This window comes from Nerophis ophidion, linkage group LG27 (genome assembly GCF_033978795.1).
Source record: "Nerophis ophidion isolate RoL-2023_Sa linkage group LG27, RoL_Noph_v1.0, whole genome shotgun sequence".
Lineage (NCBI taxonomy): Eukaryota > Metazoa > Chordata > Actinopteri > Syngnathiformes > Syngnathidae > Nerophis > Nerophis ophidion.
Window position 1 is genome coordinate 22,021,235 of NC_084637.1, and position 22,873 is coordinate 22,044,107.

General features: G+C 40.5%; 2 protein-coding genes across 2 annotated transcripts in view; one reads left to right on the top strand and one right to left on the bottom strand.

Moving 5' to 3' along the window:
• Window positions 1–21,429, bottom strand: part of chdh (choline dehydrogenase) — a 35,318-nt gene extending 13,889 nt beyond the window's left edge. Inside the window, exons 1-7 of the mRNA XM_061889232.1 lie at window positions 21,218–21,429; window positions 14,319–14,726; window positions 14,030–14,260; window positions 13,782–13,948; window positions 11,433–11,584; window positions 11,240–11,369; window positions 11,045–11,179 (exon numbers count right to left, since the gene is read on the bottom strand). Coding sequence (XP_061745216.1) covers window positions 11,045–11,179; window positions 11,240–11,369; window positions 11,433–11,584; window positions 13,782–13,948; window positions 14,030–14,260; window positions 14,319–14,689 — 1,186 coding nt within the window. The 5' untranslated portion in view covers window positions 14,690–14,726; window positions 21,218–21,429. The remainder of the gene's footprint in view (window positions 1–11,044; window positions 11,180–11,239; window positions 11,370–11,432; window positions 11,585–13,781; window positions 13,949–14,029; window positions 14,261–14,318; window positions 14,727–21,217) is intronic.
• Window positions 21,310–22,873, top strand: part of LOC133544147 (uncharacterized) — a 12,215-nt gene continuing 10,651 nt past the window's right edge. Inside the window, exons 1-2 of the mRNA XM_061889233.1 lie at window positions 21,310–21,485; window positions 21,560–21,584. Coding sequence (XP_061745217.1) covers window positions 21,429–21,485; window positions 21,560–21,584 — 82 coding nt within the window. The 5' untranslated portion in view covers window positions 21,310–21,428. The remainder of the gene's footprint in view (window positions 21,486–21,559; window positions 21,585–22,873) is intronic.

Here is a 22,873-nt window from a genome sequence, read left to right on the forward strand (position 1 = left end):
CTCTGTCTCACCACTTCGCCCTCAGCTAGCTAGCTGCTAAGCTAACGAGGCTAGCGGAGAAAGGCAGCGCCGGTCTGAAGGAAGCTACTCCCCCGCCACCGTGACCATCACTTCCCGAAGACAGCTGGCACTCCACTCGGCGACGGAAAGTTTCTGTGAGTATGGCTTCCTGCGCTTCGTGCACTTTACTCATGGATAGGTTGGCTTTGCTAGAGAGCCGTGTCCGCCAGTTAGAGCAGTGTAATTTCGTAACTTTAGATGTTGCGGACACATCTGCTAGCGTTAGCTGTAGCGAGCTAACTAGCCCAGCTTGTAGCAGCCCTAAGCGGCCTACAAGCTACGGTGTACCGGTTGAGACGCATAATAGATTTAGCCCTTTAGCTAGTCCTACACCCCAGTCTACCGGGCACCACACTTTAGTTATAGGGGACTCCATCACCCGAAACATAAAGCTTAGCAAACCAGCCACAATTAAGTGTATTCCCGGGGGCAGAGCACCTGACATTGAAGCTAATCTTAGGGAGCTAACTCGCAACAGGTCTAGTAAACACGTACGGCAGGCTAACCGCACCACTAGTTATGCGAATATAGTAATACACGTTGGCTCCAATGACGTTAGGATGAGACAATCAGAGATTACAAAGAGAAACATAGCCAGGGCTTGTAATCTCGCCAGAAAGATGTCCAGGCATCGAGTAATTGTCTCTGGCCCCCTGCCTGGGAGAGGCAATGATGAGAGATATAGCAGATTAGTCTCTCTTAACAGGTGGCTGGATAGCTTCTGCAGACAACAGGGATTTACGTTTATTGATAATTGGCCCTCTTTCTGGGGCAAACCTGGCTTGCTGAGGAGAGACGGCCTTCACCCTAACCAGGAAGGCGCTATCCTCTTGTCTCGGAACATAGACTTCGCATTGAGCCACATTTGACTAACTGCACTAGAGCAAGCCCGGTCACAGGCAATTACAGAGCCTGCTAGCCTGGGTATGGAGTCAGTTAAGTTAGAACTAGCCAGCGCCAGGCTGGATGATCCCTGTACACATAGCAATTTTCGTAGAATAATACACAACTCACAAAATGTTTTTTCTACTGTGTCTATGACTTCGTCAGAGTTAGACATGCGTTCTACTGAGGTGGCAAATTATGATGCGTTCAGTTTATCGCAGCGCCAAGTAGATAATCTGAAAATTCCCGTCATATCAATTCCTAGATATGGTCGTAATTATTTTAAGTACACTGCGCATAATAAACGCAACATTATTAATATTGCTACTACGGATAATTTTATCAACAACTCCTTAAAACAGCCCACTACCTATAATATGGGCTTTCTAAACATCAGATCTTTGTCTCCCAAAACGTTATTAGTCAATGAGGTCATTAGAGACAACAACCTTAACGTCATCGGTCTTAGCGAAACCTGGCTTAAACCAGACGACTTTTTTGCGATAAATGAGGCATCCCCTCCTAACTATACGAATGCGCATATTGCCCGTCACCTCAAAAGGGGAGGGGGTGTCGCACTAATATACAACGAAAACTTTAACTTTAGTCCTAACTTAAATAATAAATATAAATCGTTTGAGGTGCTTTCTATGAAGTCTGCCACACCTCTGCCTCTGTGCCTGGCCGTTATCTACCGCCCCCCAGGGCCCTATTCGGACTTTATTAGTGAATTCTCAGAGTTTGTTGCTGATCTAGTGACGCACGCCGATAATATAATTATAATGGGGGACTTTAATATCCATATGAATACCCCTTTGGACCCACCGTGCGTGGCGCTCCAGACTATAATTGATAGCTGTGGTCTTACACAAATAATAAATGAACCGACGCATCGCAGCGGTAATACGATAGACCTAGTGCTTGTCAGAGGTATCACCGTCTCAAAAGTTACGATACTCCCGTATACTAAAGTAATGTCCGATCATTACCTTATAAAATTCGAAGTTCAGACTCATGTTCGGCAAGCTAATAATAATAATAACTGCTATAGCAGCCGCAACATTAATGCTGCCACAACGACGACTCTTGCGGACCTACTGCCCTCGGTAATGGCACCGTTCCCAAAGTATGTGGGCTCTATTGATAACCTCACTAACAACTTTAACAACGCCCTGCGCGAAACCATTGATAGTATAGCACCGCTGAAGTTAAAAAAGGCTCCAAAAAGGCGTACGCCATGGTTTACTGAAGAAACTAGAGCTCAGAAATTATTATGTAGAAAGCTGGAACGCAAATGGCGCACGACTAAACTTGAGGTGCACCATCAAGCATGGAGTGATAGTTTAATAACTTATAAACGCATGCTTACCTTAGCTAAAACTAATTATTACTCAAATCTCATCCGCATTAATAAAAACGATCCAAAATTTTTGTTTAGTACAGTAGCATCGCTAACCCAACAAGGGACTCCTTCCAGTAGCTCCACCCATTCGGCAGATGACTTTATGAAGTTCTTTAATAAGAAAATCGAACTTATTAGAAAGGAGATTAAAGACAATGCGTCCCAGCTACAACGGGGTTATAGTAACACAGATACGATTGTATATACGGCGGATACTGCAAATATCCAAAATAGTTTCTCTCGTTTTGATGAAATAACATTAGAAGGATTGTTACAACGTGTAAATGGAATAAAACAAACAACATGTTTACTTGACCCACTTCCTGGGAAACTTATCAAGGAACTTTTTGTATTATTAGGTCCATCAGTGCTAAATATTATAAACTTATCACTTTCCTCGGGCACTGTTCCCGTTGCATTCAAAAAAGCGGTTATTCATCCTCTCCTTAAAAGACCTAACCTCGATCCAGACCTCATGGTAAACTACCGACCGGTGTCTCACCTTCCCTTTATTTCGAAAATCCTCGAAAAAATTGTTGCAGAGCAGCTAAATGAGCACTTAGCGTTTAACAATCTATGTGAAACCTTTCAATCCGGTTTCAGGGCAAATCACTCGACTGACACAGCCCTCGCAAAACTGACTAATGATCTATTGCTAACGATGGACTCTGATGCGTCATCTATGTTGCTGCTCCTCGATCTTAGCGCTGCTTTCGATACCGTCGATCATAATATTTTATTAGAGCGTATCAAAATACGAATTGGTATTTCAGACTCAGCCCTGTCATGGTTTAACTCTTATCTTACTGATAGGATGCAGTGCGTCTCCTATAACAGTGTGACCTCGGACTATGTTAAGGTAACGTGTGGAGTTCCCCAGGGTTCGGTCCTTGGCCCTGTACTCTTCAGCATCTACATGCTGCCGCTAGGTGACGTCATACGCAAATACGGTATTAGCTTTCACTGTTATGCTGATGACACCCAACTTTACATGCCCCTAAAGCTGACCAACACGCCGGACTGTAGTCAGTTGGAAGCGTGTCTTAATGAAATTAAACAATGGATGTCCGCTAACTTTTTGCAACTTAATGCCAAAAAAACGGAAATGCTGATTATCGGTCCTGCTAGACACCGACCTCTATTTAATAATACAACTTTAACATTTGACAACCAAATAATAAAACAAGGTGACTCTGTAAAAAATCTGGGTATTATCTTCGACCCAACTCTCTCCTTTGAGTCACACATTAAAAGCGTTACTAAAACGGCCTTCTTTCATCTCCGTAATATCGCTAAAATTCGCTCCATTTTGTCCACTAAAGACGCCGAGATCATTATCCATGCGTTTGTTACGTCTCGTCTCGATTACTGTAACGTATTATTTTCGGGTCTCCCAATGTCTAGCATTAAAAGATTACAGTTGGTACAAAATGCGGCTGCTAGACTTTTGACAAGAACAAGAAAGTTTGATCATATTACGCCTGTACTGGCTCACCTGCACTGGCTTCCTGTGCACTTAAGATGTGACTTTAAGGTTTTACTACTTACGTATAAAATACTACACGGTCTAGCTCCAGCCTATCTTGCCGATTGTATTGTACCGTATGTCCCGGCAAGAAATCTGCGTTCAAAAGACTCCGGCTTATTAGTGATTCCTAGAGCTCAAAAAAGGTCTGCGGGCTATAGAGCGTTTTCCGTTCGGGCTCCAGTACTCTGGAATGCCCTCCCGGTAACAGTTCGAGATGCTACCTCAGTAGAAGCATTTAAGTCTCATCTTAAAACTCATCTGTATACTCTAGCCTTTAAATAGACCTCCTTTTTAGACCAGTTGATCTGCCGCTTCTTTTCTTTCTCCTATGTCCCCCCCTCCCTTGTGGAGGGGGTCCGGTCCGATGACCATGGATGAAGTACTGACTGTCCAGAGTCGAGACCCAGGATGGACCGCTCGTCGGGACCCAGGATGGACCGCTCGCCTGTATCGGTTGGGGACATCTCTACGCTGCTGATCCGCTTGAGATGGTTTCCTGTGGACGGGACTCTCACTGCTGTCTTGGAGCCACTATGGATTGAACTTTCACAGTATCATGTTAGACCCGCTCGACATCCATTGCTTTCGGTCCCCTAGAGGGGGGGGGTTGCCCACATCTGAGGTCCTCTCCAAGGTTTCTCATAGTCAGCATTGTCGCTGGCGTCCCACTGAATGTGAATTCTCCCTGCCCACTGGGTGTGAGTTTTCCTTGCCCTTTTGTGGGTTCTTCCGAGGATGTTGTAGTCGTAATGATTTGTGCAGTCCTTTGAGACATTTGTGATTTGGGGCTATATAAATAAACATTGATTGATTGATTGATTCTCATTTTAACTACCTCAGCGACCTCAGCCCCAGAAATAGGAGAGTCCACTGCAGCTTCCCCAGGCACCGCTTCCTCAAAGGAAGACGTGTTGGTGGGATTGAGGAGGTCTTCGAAGTATTCCCTCCACCGATCCACAACATCCACAGTCGAAGTCAGCAGAACTCCATCCGCACCATACACGGTGTTGATAATGCACTGCTTCCCCTTCCTGAGGCGGAGGATGGTGGTCCAGAATCGCTTCGAAGCCGTCCGGAAGTCGTTTTCCATGGCTTCCCCGAACTCTTCCCATGTCCGAGTTTTTGCCTCCGCGACCGCTAAAGCTGCACACCGCTTGGCCCGTCGGTACCCGTCCACTGCCTCCGGAGTCCTATGAGCCAAAAGAACCCGATAGGACTCCTTCTTCAGCTTGACGGCATCCCTCACCGCCAGTGTCCACCAAGGGGTTCTGGGATTACCGCCACGACAGGCACCAACAACCTTGCGGCCACAGCTCCAATCAGCCGCCTCGACAATAGAGGTTCGGAACATGGTCCACTCGGACTCAATGTCCAGCACCTCCCTCGTGACATGTTCAAAGTTCTCCCGGAGGTGTGAATTGAAACTCTCTCTGACAGGAGACTCTGCCAGACGTTCCCAGCAGACCCTCACAATGCGTTTGGGCCTCCCAGGTCTGTCCGGCATCCTCCCCCACCATCGCAGCCAACTCACCACCAGGTGGTGATCGGTAGAAAGCTCCGCCCCTCTCTTCACCCGAGTGTCCAAAACATGTCCAAAACATTCTTTACAATAAAAAAAAATACTTGAACATTGATTTAAATTGTCAGGAAAGAAGAGAAAGGAATTTAAAAGGTAAAAAGGTAGATGTGTTTAAAAATCCTAAAATCATTTTTAAGGTTGTATGTTCTCTCTAAAATTGTCTTTCTGAAAGTTATAAGAAGCAAAGTAAAACAATAAATGAATTTATTTAAACAAGTGAAGACCAAGTCTTTAAAATATTTTCTTGGATTTTCAAATTCTATTTGAGTTTTGTCTCTCTTAGAATTAAAAATGTCGAGCAAAGCGAGACCAGCTTGCAAGTAAATAAATAAAAAATTTAAAATAGAGGCAGCTCACTGGTAAGTGCTGCTATTTGAGCTATTTTTAGAACAGGCCAGCGGGCAACTCATCTGGTCCTTACGGGCTACCTGGTGCCCGGGGGCACCGTGTTGGTGACCCCTGGCCTACAAGTTCATTTGTTGACGTGGTGGGCCACATAAAAATTATTTGTTAAAAAGAATGGTTACCCATGTAAATGACATTACCGACCACATTGAAGTTATGGGATGGGCAACATTCTAATGAAATGGTGGGCCATGATAAAATTATATGGCGGACTGCTTAAAATGACGTGGTGGGCCGTTTTAAAATTAGGGGGTCGGCAACATTGAAATTATGTGGCGGACCACGATTAAGTGACGTGGCAGGCCTAAACAAAATTAAGTGGCGGACCACGATTAAGTGAAGTCGGCAGACCAAGATTAAGTGAAGTGGCGGGCCATTTAATATTTATGGAACAGGCTACATTGGAATGACGTGGCGGACCACGATTAAGTGAAGTGGCAGGCCAAGACAAAATTAAGTGGCGGGCCATTTTAAATGTATGGGACAGGCAATATTATAATGATGCAGGCCATTACAAAATTAAGTGGCGGGCCGTTTTAAATTGATGGGACGGGCAACATTGAAATGATGTGGCAAACCACGATTAAGTGAGTGAAGTGGCAGGCCACAACAAAATTAAGTGGTGGACCACAATTAACTGAAGTGGCAGACCACAACAAAATTAAGTGGCGGGCTATTTTAAATTTATGAGACGGGCAACATTGGAATGATGTGACGGACCAGGATTAAGTGAAATGGCAGGCAAAAACAAAATGATGTGGCGGGCCGTTTGATATTTATGGCACCGGCTAAATTGAAATGATGTGGCGGACCACGATTAACTGAAGTGGCAAGCCATTTTAAATTTATGGGACGAGCAACATTGGAATAATGTGGTGGACCATGATTAAGTGAAGTTAAAGGTCACGCAAAATTAAGTGGCGGGCCAATTTAAATGTATGGGACAGGCAACATTATAATGATGCAGATCTTAACAAAACTAAGTGGCGGGCCGAATTTAAATTGATTGGACAGGCAACATTGAAATGATGTGGCAAACCACGATTAAGTGAGTGACGTGGCAGGCCATGACAAAATTAAGTTTCAGACCACGATTAAGTGACGTGGCAGACCAAGATTAGGTGAAGTGGCGGGCCATTTTAAATTGATGGGACGGGCTACATTGAAATGATGTGGCAGACTACGATTAAGTGAAGTGGCAGGCCACGACAAAATTATGTGGCGGGCCATTTTAAATTTATGGGACGGGCAACATTGGAATGATGTGGCGGACCATGATTAAGTGAAGTAGCAGGTCAGTACAAAATTACGTGGCGGGCTGTTTTAAATTGATGGGACGGGCAGCATTGAAATGATGTGGTGGACCACGATTAAGTGAGTGAAGTGGCAGGCCACCACAAAAGTAAGTGGCGGACCACGATTAAGTGACATGGCAGCCAAGATTAAGTGAAGTGGCGGGCCATGTTAAATTGATGGGACGGGCTACATTGAAATGATGTAGCGGACCAGGATTAAGTGAAGTGGCAGGCCACAACAAAATTAAGTGGCGGACCACAATTAAGTGTTGTGGCAGGCCACCACAAAATTAAGTGGCGGGCCATTTTAAATTTATGGGATGGGCAAAATTGGAATGATGTGGTGGACCAGGATTAAGTCAAGTGGCAAGCCAAAACAAAATGATGTGGCGGGCCGTTTGATATTTATGGCACCGGCTAAATTGAAATGATGTGGCGGACCACGATTAACTGAAGTGGCAAGCCATATTAAATTTATGGGACGAGCAACATTGGAATGAAGTGGTGGACCATGATTAAGTGAAGTGAAAGGCCACGACAAAATTAAGTGGCGGGCCATTTGAAATGTATGGGACAGGCAACATTATAATGATGCAGGCCATAACAAAACTAAGTGGCGGGCCGTTTTAAATTGATGGGACAGGCAACATTGAAATGATGTGGCAAACCACGATTAAGTGGTGAAGTGGCGGGCCATTACAAAATTAATTGGCGGACCACAATTAAGTGGCGGACCACGATTAAGTGACGTGGCAGACCAAGATTAAGTGAAGTGGTGGGCCATTTTAAATTTATGGGACGGGCAACATTGGAATGATGTGGCGGACCATGATGAAGTGATGTGGCAGGCCATTACAAAATTACGTGGCGGGCTGTTTTAAATTGATGGGACGGGCAACATTGAAATGACGTGGCGGACCACGATTAAGTGAGTGAAGTGGCAGGCCACCACAAAATTAAGTGGCGGACCACGATTAAGTGACGTGGCAGACCAAGATTAAGTGAAGTGGTGGGCCATTTTAAATTTATGGGACGGGGTACATTGAAATGATGTGGCGGACCACGATTAAGTGAAGTGGCAGGCCACAACAAAATTAAGTGGCGGGCCAGTGTAAATTTATTGGACGGGCAACATTGGAATGATGTGGTGTACCACGATTAAAACGATTTGGTGGGCCACAACAAAATGAAGTGGCGGACCACTTCAAATGTCTGGCCTACAACTTTGATGCGATTTTGACTGTCAATACTGTCCCATTTACACATCTATCAAAATACTAAAGAATCAAAAGCAACATAATTTTGATGTATTGACCTAGTTAGGGCTCCATTTAATTCACATTAAATATTTAACTTTGTCAAATGTTTTGGTGAAAATATTGCATCTTTTTATTTTTGCCACAAAAATGTTTATTTGTTTTTTAAACTAAAAATGTTATGGCAACAGATGGATCTGAAGTTGATCTATAGATATTTGAGTATTGAAAATGTAAAAAAAATATGACGATATGACTTATTTGCAACACTTGTAGGGACCTTTTGGGTACGCAAGATCTTTAGATTAAAAAAATAATAATAATGAGTTACAAGCAATGTTGTTATAAATCATTTACCTATTTAATTCTCCAATGATTTCACATCAAATATTCCATTTTGAAAAATGCTTTTGTGGAAAATATTTGCATATTTCTGTTTTTGCCATTAAAACCAGGGTTTTTTGGGGGGGAAGTGTTGAAAGTAAAACAAATATCAATATATTATTTATTTTTAACACTATAATGACTGAGACCTGTTTAAGTCCCTGGGACCTTTAAAGGGGAACATTATCACAATTTCAGAAGGGTTAAAACCAATAAAACTCAGATCCCAGTGGCTTATTTTATTTTTCGAAGTTTTTTTCTAAATTTTACCCATTATAGAATATCCCGAAAAAAGGCTTTAAAGTGTCTGATTTTCGCTATCTGTAAATCCAGCCGTCCATTTCCCTTTGACGTCACTGCGTGACGCCAATACAAACAAACATGGCAGATAGAACAGAGAGATATGGCGACATTAGCTCGAAATAAGGCTCGGATTTCAGCGGTTTAAGCGATTCAACAGATTACACATGTATTGAAACGGATGGTTGGAGTGTGGAGGCAGATAGCGAAAACTAAATTGAAGAAGAAACTGAAGTTATTGAGCGAATAGCTATTAAAGCTATTCGACGATCGCCTTCTAACCAACGATTGCATCTTTTGACCACTGGAGCAACTTAAATCCGTCGATTGGTAAGTGTTTGTTTGGCATCAAATGTGGGTGGAGGGAAAGGCTGGATGCAAATATAGCTACAAATCTACATACAGCTAGCCTAAATAGCATGTTAGCATTGATCAGCTGGCAGTCATGCCGTGCGCAAATATATCTGATTACCACATAAGTCAATAACATCAACAAAACTCACCTTTGGGATTTCGTTGACTTTATCGTTGGAAATGCATCTGCTTTGAGTGTCGCAGGTTATCCACACATCTCTGTCGTAGCATCGCTATCGTCGGTAAAATGTGCAGAACAAACGAGGGACTTTCGCATCTTTTAACACTGGTGCAACTTGAATCCGTCGATTGCTATGTGTTTGTTTGGCATTAAATGCGGTTTGAGGGAAAAGCTGGATGCAAATATAGCTACAAATGAGGTTTATTGATGCAATATGTACATACAGATAGCTTAAATAGCATGTTAGCAGCTAGCAGTCATGCCGTGCGCAAATATGTCTGATTAGCACATATGTCAATAACATCAACAAAACTCACCTTTGTGATTTCGTTGATTTTATCGTTGGAAATGCATCTGCTTTGAGTGTCGCAGGATATCCACACATCTCTGTCGTAGCATCAATATTGTCGGTAAAATGTGCAGAACAAACGAGGGACTTTCGCATCTTTTGACACTGGTGCGACTTAAATCCATCGATTGGTAAGTGTTTGTTTGGCATCAAACGTTGGTGGAGGGAAAAGCTGGATGCAAATATAGCTACAAATGTACATACAGCTAGCCTAAATAGTATGTTAGCATCAATTAGCTGGCAGTCATGCCGTGCGCAAATATGTCTGATTAGCACATTAGTCAATAACGTCAACAAAACTCACCTTTGTGATTTCGTTATCTTTATCGTTCGAAATGCATCTGCTTTGAGTGTTGCAGGATATCCACACATTTCTGTCGTAGCATCGCTAACGTCAGTAAAATGTGCAGAACAAACGAGGGACTTTCGCATCTTTTGACACTGGTGCAACTTGAATCCGTCGATTGGTATGTGTTTGTTTGGCATTAAATGTGGGTTGAGGGAAAAGCTGGATGCAAATATAGCTACAAATGAGGCTTATTGATGCAATATGTACATACATCTAGCCTAAATAGCATGTTAGCATCGATTAGCATGCCGTGCTAATCGATGCATACTCCATGTATGTCAACTGGAATCTGTCCCTGATCGTGTTGTTACAACATCCGACAACACACAGACGAGGCATGATGTCTCCAAAGTACGGAAAACAGTCGAAAAAACGGAAAATGCATAACAGAGCTGATTTGACTTGGTGTGTGTAATGTGTTTGAGAAAATGGAGGTGTGTAACGTCACGGGTGAAAGGTCATCGCTCCGACAGCGAACAATTGAAAAGCGTTTCAATCGCCAAATTCACCCTTTTGGAGTTCGGAAATCGGTTTAAAAAACATATGGTCTTTTTTCTGCAACATCAAGGTATATATTGACGCTTACATAGGTCTGGTGATAATGTTCCCCTTTAACAGTCCCCAAAACTGATAGGAGGTTTTGAAAATGAAAAATATGCTTTAAATTTGCTTTTCATTTTTCAGTGGAAAAAGTTTGGACACCCCTGCTGTTGTTACCTGTGAAGACGGAGAGCCACTCCAGGCCTATTTTGAGCATGTGCCAAGGTTTCTGGGCCTTGTAGAGCGTGATGGGCTGCGTGCACCCCTGCTGGACGTAAAGCTCCAGGTGGTCCTGCAGGTTACTGCCCACACCTGCAAGGTTCACACGGGGTCAAGACCTCCTCCTGACTCCTTGTTGTCCTACCAAAGCACCTGGCAAGTGTTGAACCACGGGGATGCCGAGTGACTCCAGGTCGTCCGCGTTCCCCACGCCGGACAGCATGAGGAGCTGCGGCGAGTTGATGGCGCCGCCGCTCAGGATCACCTCTTTATCGGCAAACACCTGCAGAGCACCTTTGTGAGGGGAACTCACGTCCAAGGCGATTTTTATCTACATCCTTTTTACCTGTTTTGTCTCTCCTTTCTGCACGTATTCCACGCCCACCGCTCGCCGGCCGTCAAACAGGATCTTGGTGGTCAGGCAGCGCACCTCCGCCTTCAGGTTGGGTCGCCCCAAGACTGGCCTCAGGTAGGCGCTGGCTGTGCTCCATCGCTTACCTGCAAAGTTGTTAGAACAATTAGACCATGTTGAAACATTCTGTTGTTATTTTTTGCAAACATAAGTTCATTTGGAATTTGATGCCTGCAACATGTTTCAAAAAAGCTGGCACAAGTGGCAAAAAAGACTGAGAAATTGAAGGAATGCTCATCAAACCCTTATTTGGTACATCCCACAGGTGAACAGGCTAATTGGGAACAGGTGGGTGCCATGATTGGGTATAAAAGCAGCTTCCATGAAATGCTCAGTCATTCACAAGCAAGGATGGGGCGAGGGTCACCACTTAGTCAACAAATACCTGAGCAAATTATTTAAGAGCAACATTTCTCAACCAGGAATTTAGGGATTTCACCATATACAGTCGGTAATATCATCAAAAGGTTCAGAGAATCTGGAGAAATCACTGCACGTAAGCGGCTAAACTTGTGACCTTGGATCCCTCAGGCGGTATTTCAACAAAAAGCGACATCACTGTGTAAAGGGTATCACCACAGTAGGATATTTATGGAAAACCAGTGTCAGTAACTACAGTTGTTTGTGTAAGTGCAAGTTAAAACTCTACTATGCAAAGCGAAAGCCATTTATCAACAACACCCAGAAATGCTTCGCTGGGCCCGAGCTCATCCAAAATGGACTGATGCAACGTGGAAAAGTGTTCTGTGGTCTGATGAGTCCACATTTCAAATTGTTTTTGGAAACTGTGGACTCCGTGTCCTCCAGAACAAAGAGGAAAGGAACCATCCGGACTGTTCTAGGCGCAAAGTTGAAAAGCCAGCATCTGTGATGGTATGGGGGTGTATTAGTGCCCAATTGTTTACAGTGGGGGAAATATTCATATTTATTAAGTGACAAATTAATGAAATGCATTAATAAAATAAAATCCAATTGGCGCCAGCGCCCCCCGCGACCCCGAAAGGGAATAAGCGGTAGAAAATGGATGGATATATATATTTTTGATATTTATTGTTTTTTTCAATTTCATTTTGTGTTATTTCTTTTTATTTTATTTCCTTTCCCTGTATTTTATTTTATTGATATTTCAGGCTTAAATATGTCTATTTAATTGTTTACAGTGGAGAATGTATATGTGCTAAGTGAAAAATAATTAAAAACTTGAATAAAATTAAATACAATTATTTGATATTTGTTGTTTTTTCAATTCTATTTTGTTTTACTTTATTTCGTTACATTTCAATTCATTTTATTTTACTTTACTTTATTGATATTTCAGGCGAAAATATATGTATTTAATTGCTTACAGTGGGGAAAATATTAATATTCAATAAGTAAAAAATAATCAAAATGCTTCAATAAAATAAAATACGATTATTTCATATGTATTGTTTTTTTCAATTTCATTTTGTTTTATTTCACTTTATTTGATTATATTTCATTTTATTTTATTTTATAGATATTCCAGGGTTAAATATATGTATTTAATTATTTGCAGTGGAGAATATATTTATATTAAGTGAAAAATAATTTTAAAAACTTGAATAAAATAAAATGTAATTATTTGATGTTCATTTCTTTCAGTTTTATTTTGTTTCATTTCATTTCATTTCCATACATCCATCCATTTTCTACCGCTTATTCCCTTTCGGGGTGGCGGGGGGCGCTGGCGCCTATCTCAGCTACAATCGGGCGGAAGGCAGGGTACACCCTGGACAAGTCGCCATCTCATCGCAGGGCCAACACAGATAGACAGACAACATTCACACTCACATTCACACACTAGGGCCAATTTTAGTGTTGCCAATCAACCTATCCCCAGGTGCATGTCTTTGGAAGTGGGAGGAAGCCGGAGTACCCGGAGGGAACCCACGCATTCACGAGGAGAACATGCAAACTCCACATGGAAAGATCCCGAGCCTGGATTTGAACCCAGGACTGCAGGAACTTCGTATTGTGAGGCAGACGCACTAACCCCTCTGCCACCGTGAAGCCCACATTTTACTTAATTTTTTTGATATTTAATATTTTAGTAGCAGTTTGGGGATGATGACATTTTCTATTTTAAATGTGACTAAAATAGCGCATGACATTTGAACAGGTGCTGATGACAATTGCTGGATCTTCTCATCGCTGAACAATAATAAAAGCGTGTATTTTGTAGAAAAACAAAATTGTTTGACAAAATATATATACATTTTGAAATGTATGTTTTTTGAAGGGGGGAATAAAAGTGTTTGAGACCTTTATGGATGGTCATGTCCATCCATCCCAGGCCTTCTTGCTGGTATCCATTCATGTCCTCAGTGAAGGGGTACCCCGCCTGCTGTCCCGCCAGAATAAAAGCCCTGTGAAGTGGGTGGTCGGTCTTCCCTCGGGTCACGTGGAGCGGACCGCTGCCTCCGCGGTACCTGCAGCGTTGTGTTTGCTCACAATTTGTTCTTGTCGTGGAAACAGGAGCTGAGAACGTACCTGTCTGCCCCCTCACGTACCTGTCCGCCCCCATCTCGTGGCACTGAGCCTTCCGAAAGTACGGCAGGCAGTGGTCGTAGTCCCAGCCCCGCGCCCCCTCCCTCTGCCATCGGTTGTAGTCCTCGGCGTGGCCGCGGATGTACACCATGGCGTTGAGCGACGACGAGCCGCCCCAGACGCGCCCCCTCGGCCAGTACATGACCCGGTTATCCACGTGGGCCTGAGGCAAGGTGTGGTAGAACCAGTTGTACCTGTCGAGGAGAACACCCTTTTAGCCGTAGACCTTATACCCGAGAGTACTCTGCGTACTTATCGTGGCAAAGGTTGTAGGTCAGCGCAGCCGGCATGTGGATCTTCCATGAAAGCCGTATGCTGCCTAAAAACATGTCCTTAGGCCCCGCCTCCAGCAGCAGGACGGACTCCTGAGCGTCCTCAGTGAGGCGGTTGGCCAGGACGCATCCCGCTGACCCCGCCCCCACAACGATGTAACTGTACGATTTGTGTCGGGCTGTGGGCGATGCCGGAATCTGACGAGGCGCTGCAGTACCCACGCATCTCGGATGGTTGGAGGCGGAGACGGGACTGCCGGTCCTCAAACCGGTGAAGAAGATCCTGCCAGAGCCTGAAACGCTCACTGATTGTCGGAATCCAGTTCGGCCCAACATGGCCAAAGACGACATCCTGGTTCTACGTTGTTTCCTCTCATGGACCGGTCAGCTGTAAGTGCAATTGTAGAACACATGCGGTGGTTAATCTTCACGTGTATCTAGGTTTTCGTACGGCATACTTCGCAGAATTAGTTTTTTCATGAACCTGGTTTCTGTGTACCGTATGTGCGGCTTAATACTTGGCAAGACAAACAAGTCCACAAGTTTGCCTGTGCCCGACAAAAAAAATATCGGAATTTTACGATAAGTCAAATCGTAAGAAACGTTAATTTCGATAAAAATACATACCAAAAGTAATCTGTCACGTATGTGTTAATGCCACAAAATTAAAATCAGATATTTGGGGGAAAAAAAACGTATGTTTCGAGGTTTTTAAAAGAAAACAATGTCAAACTGCAAAAAATGAATGAGCACATTTGTCGATTCCTCTAATACTACGACTTCATTCTTGCAACGTCAAAATTTTGTTCCAATTTTATTCTCGTAACATTTTTTTCACGTAACTTTACGAAAAAAAAGTGGTAACCTTATTATTGCAACGTTTTAACATTTCTTTTGTAACTTCATAAATATTTTTTTCTACAAAACGTATCTGTCATGTGCAAATATTTCAAAGTATTAGGACTACTCTGAAAAAAAAATGTTACAACTCAAAAAAAATAATAATTCACGAAAATAAGTTGTAATGTAACTAACATATTTGCTCGTTAAGATGACTTAAACCATTTTTTTCTAAAAAAAAAAACAAACAAACAAAAAAACATTTCGATTCCTGTAACACTAGGACTTCATTCTTGCAATGTCACAATTTTGTTCCAACTTTATTCTCGTACGTTTGTTTTTTTCTCATAACTTAACGGGGAAAAAAAGGTGTAACCCTATTACTGTAACGTTTTAACATTTTTCTTGTAACCTCACAGTTTGTTTTTCTACAAAATGTGTCTGCCATGTGCAAATCTTTCAAAGTCTTAAGGCTACTCTGAAAAAAAATTATACTACTAGAAAAAAATCATAATTCACGAAAATAAAGTCATAATGTAACAAACATACATGCGCGTGTGACTTACACAAATTGTTTCTCAAAAAAAAAAACATTTCGATTCCAGTAATACGACTTCATTTTTGTAATAGCTCAATTTGGTTACAACTTTATTCCCGTCACATTTTTTCTCGTAACTTTACGAAAAAATCTGTAACCTTATTATTGCAAAGTTATAAAAATGTTCTTGTAACCTTACATATTTTTTTCGACAAAACCAATCTGTCGTGCAAATATTGAAAGCATTAGGACTACTCTGAAAAAATATAATACTTTTTACGATAATAAAGTCGTAATGTAACAAACATAAATGCGCGTCTAGAGGATTTGCACAAATTGTTTCTCAAAAAAAAAAATAGATTTAGGTAATATTACGACTTTATTTTTCCAATGTCACAATCTTTTGGTCGTGATGTTCCAACTTTATTTTCATAACTTTTTTTCTCATAACATTACCAGAAAAAAGTTGCGACTGCGTTATTGCTATGATAAATATTTTTATCCTGTATATATTCTTTTAGCCTTATTTTAAGCATTATAACATCATTTTCTCGTGTTTTTTTTAAACTTTTGATTATAGATTAATCTAATGTATAAAAAATGTATATAAAAATATGTTAGTTTAATTTTTATTCAAATAAAATAACTAAGATGTGTTTTTTTATAGCTCACATTGATGGTATATTTGTAAAATTAAAATAATTCTATTAGGTTTTTTGCAGTAAAAAAAATGTTTAAAAAATATAATTGATAACAAGTGTGTCAAGCTTGGGCATGGATTGTGTGTGCTCCTTCGATGCAGAGGGATTACAGGACGAGCCAGGCGTGAATTAAGGTACATGATGTTTTATTTGGAATTCTAAATACAAAAATAAACAAACTAAGGGCGCTCACAAGGAGGTATAAAACTTGGCTACAAAATATAAACAGGAAACAAAAACACTTGCTCGATTGGCATGAAAGAACTAAGAACAGAAACAGCACGATGGCATGACTATAAACAACTAAAACAAAACACTTACTGTGACAACAAAAACAGGAGGCAAGAATAGCAAGGTGCGTGGCAGGTGATGGTGGGCATGGAGAATGAGCAGCAAGGTCGTAGATAACAATGAAAGTTGGAACGGCATGGGTAATGAAAGTTGATGTTCCCAGACTGATGGACGGAAAGAAATTGACTTAAATAGTGGCTGCAAATAATTAGGAACAGGTGCGGGACTGAGGGCATGGGCGTGAATAGGAGGGCAAGGTGAAAAGCAATGAGTTGTCATGGTAACAAAAACAAACCAGGAAGTGAAAAAACAGAACAAGAGTCCAGAACAAAAAACAAAACATGATCAAACATGAAATCAGATTTACAAACGTGACAGAGCCCCCCCATTAAGGACAGCTTCCAGATGTCCCACAATGATCTAGAGTCATGGGAGGGCGGGAGGGGGACATGGCGGTGGATCGCCAAACCACGTGTCCCCGTATCCAACGGGGCAGAGTCAGGTGGCGGCGACGCGTGGAGGACCGAGGTGGGCGACCCGGGAACGGCCATATCCGTGGCCGACCCCCTTGGTGAAAAGCAATAAGTTGTCATGGTAACAAAAACAAACCAGGAAGTGAAAAAACAGAACAAGAGTCCAGAACACAAAACAAAACATGATCAAACATGAAATCAGATTTACAAACGTGACAAAGTGTAATTTTACAGTAACACACAAGAATAAATAAAAAAATACAACAAACAAATACATACGTTAAGTTTGGGAAATATATTTATAGAAATATCATTTGAAAAAATTACGACTTAATTCAGGTAATAAAATGTATTTTCTTGTCATGTTCCAACTATAGTCTCATGACAATACCTTTTCTAGAAGCATTAGAGGGACAAAATGCTATATATCCACAAGTATTTTTGCAACATTATGACATTTTTCCTGTAACCCAGACTTTTATTTTTACTTTGTAAAAAAAAAAAAAAAGATATTTATTACGACTTTATTCTCACAACATTAAAAACATTTTTAATTACGACTTTTGTGCGATGATATTAGAATGTTGTTGTGACCATGGACACCTAACCTCCTTGACACCACAAAGATCATTGTGGGTCACTCATTGATCTGCAAGGTGATGAATGTTTAACTCGACCTGCTTTTTACAACCACATCAAACCACATTTTTGAAATTCAAGTACCCAGACAGTGTATGAGAAATATAAAACTACAAATGGCAAAAAACATTAAAATTGCAATATGGGCCATTTTAATCCACAGGAAATAAATGTTAAGTCAATAAAATTGATTATTATAGATCTGATCGCATGGATGATGAATAACAATAAATAAGTAATAAATTATTCTAAATATGCATTTTTTTAAATAAGACATTACCTTGAAATATATATATATATATATATATATATATATATAGGTACACTTCAACTGTGAGAGACGGAACATGAAAAAAAAAAATCCAGGAATTCCCATTGTAGGAATTTTAAAGACATTATTTGTAAATTGTGGTGGAAAATAAGTATTTGGTCAACTATTCAAAGCTCTCACGGATGGAAGGAGGTTTTGGCTCGAAATCTCACGATACATGGCCCCATTCATTCTTTCCTTAACACGGATCAATCGTCCTGTCCCCTTAGCAGAAAAACAGCCCAAAAGCATGATGTTTCTACCCCCATGCTTCACAGTAGCTATGGTGTTCTTGGGATGCAACTCAGTATTCTTCTTCCTCCAAACACGACGAGTTGAGTTTATACCAAAAAGTTCTATTTTGGTTTCATCTGACCACATGACATTCTCCCAATCCTCTGCTGTATTATCCATGTATCCATTTTGGTATGAACTCATATATATAGCTGGGTTGGTAGAGTGGCCGTACCAGCAACTTGAGGGTTGCAGGTTCGATTCCCGCTTCTGCCATCCTAGTCACTGCCGTTGTGTCCTTGGGCAAGACACTTTACCCACCTGCTCCCAGTGCCACCCACACTGGTTTAAATGTAACTTAGATATTGGGTTTCACTATGTAAAGCGCTTTGAGTCACTCGAGAAAAGCGCTATATAAATATATAATTCATAATTTAATTTATATATATATATATATATATATATATATATATATGTTCCGTTATGTGGCTATAGTTCACGTATTTTACATATAAGTCACTCCTGCTACTTTCAGAAATGTCACCTAAATATATTTTATATGTAATTCGTTCATTTTGTTAATCTATTTAGTGTGCACCTTCCGTTAGCATAAATCTTATGTGGCCAAATATCATGTGTTTGCAAATTTGCTAATTTTATGCTATTACTTTCAGTATTGTTACTTAAATTACATATTTTTAAATGTGTTCATTTTGTTTATCTATTTAGTGTGGACATTCCATTAGCATAAATCCCATGTGGTCAAATATCATGTGTTTGCAAATTATCTGCTAAAAACTCACTCCTGTTACTTTCAGTCATGTTACTCAAATTACCGTATTTCCTTGAATTGCCGCCGGGGCGCTAATCAATTAAAAACATCTTCTCACTCCTGTGCTTTTTTTTTTTTTTAATTGATCTCAACTCTGTACACTGCTGCTGGAATTTTAATTTTCCTGAAGGAACTCTCCTGAAGGAATCAATAAAGTACTATCTATCTATCTATCTATCTATCTATCTATCTATCTATCTATCTATCTATCTATCTATCTATCTATCTATCTATCTATCTATCTATCTATCTATCTATCTATCTAAAAGTAAGCATGTGCTAATTATTTTAAAACCTCTTCTCACTCCGGCACTTACCAAAGGCATGCAATAAAAATTTGAGTGTGATGCAAGCTTGGACCTTAAATCCTACTGAATAGCTCTCAATCTTCTTCCCGTTATGCGATTTCAAATTATCGGTATTGAAATCAGCCTCCTCCATTTTGAAAATAATGACAGGGGAAGTGTCACTCGTGACGTCACGAGTTTGACCGGGCGGTAATACTAAGCATGCGCTAATTATTTTGCGAAGCGACTTTGACCCGGCAGTAATTCAAGGCAGGCGCATACTATATGCCCTGCGGCAATTCAAGGAAATACGGTATGATTTTTTTTTTTTTCCAGTTTTGTTTATCTATTTAGTGTGCATACTCCGTTAGAATAAATCTTATGTGGCCAAATTTCATGTGTTTGCAAATTCTATGCTAAAAATTCACTCCTGTTACTTTCAGTTCTGCTACCTAAATCATTTTAAATGTAATTTGTTCAATTTTGTTTATCTATTTAATGTGGACATGCCTTCAGCATAAATGCCATGCGGCAATTTTTCATGTATTTGCATATTTTATGCTAAAAACTCACTCGCTACTTTCAGTCATGTTACTAAAATTTTTTTTTTTTTTTTAATTTGTTCATTTTTGTTAATCTATTTAGTGTGGACATCCCATTAGCATAAATCCCATGTGGCCAAATAGCATGTGTTTGCAAATTCTATGCTAAAAATTCACTCCTGTTACTTTTAGTTCTGCTACCTAAATTATTTTAAATTTAATTTGTTCAATTTTGTTTATCTATTTAATGTGGACATGCCTTCAGTATAAATGCCATGCAGCTATTTTTCATGTATTTGCATATTTTATGCTAAAAACTCACTCCTGTTACTTTCAGTCATTTACTTAAAGTATTATTATTATTTTATGTTCATTTTCGTTCATCTATTTAGTGTGGACGTTCCGTTAGAATAAATCCCATGTGGCCAAATATCATGTGTTTGCAAATTCTCTCCTAAAAAAAACTCACTCCTGTTACTTTCCTTTGAAGCACAGGACCCTCGTCCAATGAAATAAAAGCCGTGAATGAGCCTGCATTAAGTAGTTTAACGTGTCATCTTTTTTCAATCAGATTTGGAGTTGAAAAAACAATGAGAACATTTACAACAAGGCCCTTTAAGCACTTTAAGAGACATGATGAAGACATGAATATTCATGTTATAAAGCAGATAAGTGCGTGCATGTGTGGGTCGAGATGTACACCAGTAGGATAACATTTCAGACTAAATCCAGCCTGCATGTGCTCTCAAAATATCAAGTCACTCTTTTTATACTGCCTGGAAATGAAATAAATAAATCAATTAAAAAAATAAAAGCAAAGTTACATAATGTGTGCTGTGCAGCCAGTTAAGCATTTTTGCAAAAGTGTTAACTTATGCGACCCAATTTCGCAACAGCATTGCTTATCAGCGTCTCAGTGGTGACTAAAGAGCACCTGGCCCAGACTTTTTACTGCAAAACTCAATCCTTCACCTCTCTTTTTATATATTATTTTGTTTTTTTATATCATACTTTTGTTGGGGTTTTTTTGTTGTTTTTTTAGTTGAGTTGAGTTTGCATCGTCGGGAGCGCGCATGTCCACCTGTCAATCAGGGACACTTCGTCCATTTGCACGACGTGACATCCCATGCACGTGCGCGTGCGTGACGAGACGGCGTTATTGGCAGATCAAAAGAATAAAAATGCATCTTACCGGCGTGGAAATGAGAAGAGATCAGGACGGGTCACAGCAGCCAAAGTGGGCGGAGCCTGTAACGGAACTGTCACTGACAGCGGTGCAGCTTTTCTTTTTTTTCTTTTTTTTGCTTTCGTTTTCTTTTCTTTTTTTTTATTTGGACGAGGATTTGTGTCCTGCATAAAAACTTGCAGGGAGTCACTTGCGTGGCCACTGCTGAGTCGGCAACATGTGGACCCGACCTCTTGTTGCCAGCTTTTATCTCGCCGTCCTGGTGACGTCACAGGTTAGGAGAGTCGCTTTATCGAGTTGCCGCATTTTAAACTTGTTTAAAAGTTGTCATTCTTTTTATGCCTACAGAAAATGGAGTGTCGTGAGGATTATGGTAGGTGTGTGTGTGTGTGTGTGTGTGTGTGTGTGTGTGTGTGTGTGTGTGTGTGTGTGTGTGTGTGTGTGTGTGTGTGTGTGTGTGTGTGTGTGTGTGTGAAAATGTTACAATACTGTTATAAACACGTTGACATTTTAGTTAGATGACTATTGTAATTTTAAAATCACTGGCCCCGTTTTTTCAGAAACGGAAGAAGTGAAGAGAGGCAGCAGCCTGAGAAAAATAAAGAAAAATACAATTGTATGTAAATATATGTTAAAAAAACAACAAAAAACATGTGTATATGTATGTTTATATATATGTATATATATATATATTATATATATATATATATATATATATATATATATATATATATATATATATATATATATATATATATATATATATATATATATATATATATACACATATATATATGTATGTATGTGTGGGAAAAATCACAAGACTACTTCGTCTCTACAGAACTGTTTCATGAGGGGTTCCCTCAATCATCAGCAGATCATCAGGAATCTCCTGATGACTGATGTAGTCATACATACATATTGCGCTCTACCACGGTATCAAGCACTATTCTCTAGATCAGGGGCGCTCACACTTTTTCTGCAGGCGAGCTACTTTTCAATTGACCAAGTCGAGGAGATCTACCTCATTCCTATTTATAATTTATATTTATTTATTTATGAGAGACATTTTTGTTAACAAGTTAATGGTGTTTAATGATAATACAAGGATGTTTAACACACATAGATTCCTTTCTTTCATGAAGACAAGAATATAAGTTGGTGTATTTGATTCTGATGACTTGCATTGATTGGAATCAGACAGTGGTGCTGATAACGTCCGCATTTTCAAATGGAGGGAAAAAAAAAAGTCCTCCTTTCTGTCCAATACCACATGCAAGTGGTTGGATTTGGCATCTCATTTGTCCAACTTGCATACTCGTTTTTAAACACTTTGTTATGAGAGTAGCATATGTGTGTGGCCCTTTAATGTCTGGCAGCAGGTGAGTGACGTCAGTGAGTGTGCGGGTGGGCAAGCAAGTGAGAAAGCGGTCGCTGAGGGCGGGGGAGAAATACATTGGCATCAAAATCCGTAGCTTGCTAGCTTGTGCATGCTAGCTTTCTGAGACTCTTATTTTGTTAGCACAGGCAGGATGAAACAGGTCTTTTATGGTGAAGACAGGAACTGTGCAGTCGGTCTTTAGAGTTTTGACAGTAGTCTCTAGAAATAAAATGTGTTTCTCTGCGTCCGCCCTGTTAGTGATTTTTTTCTTAAATATGAGC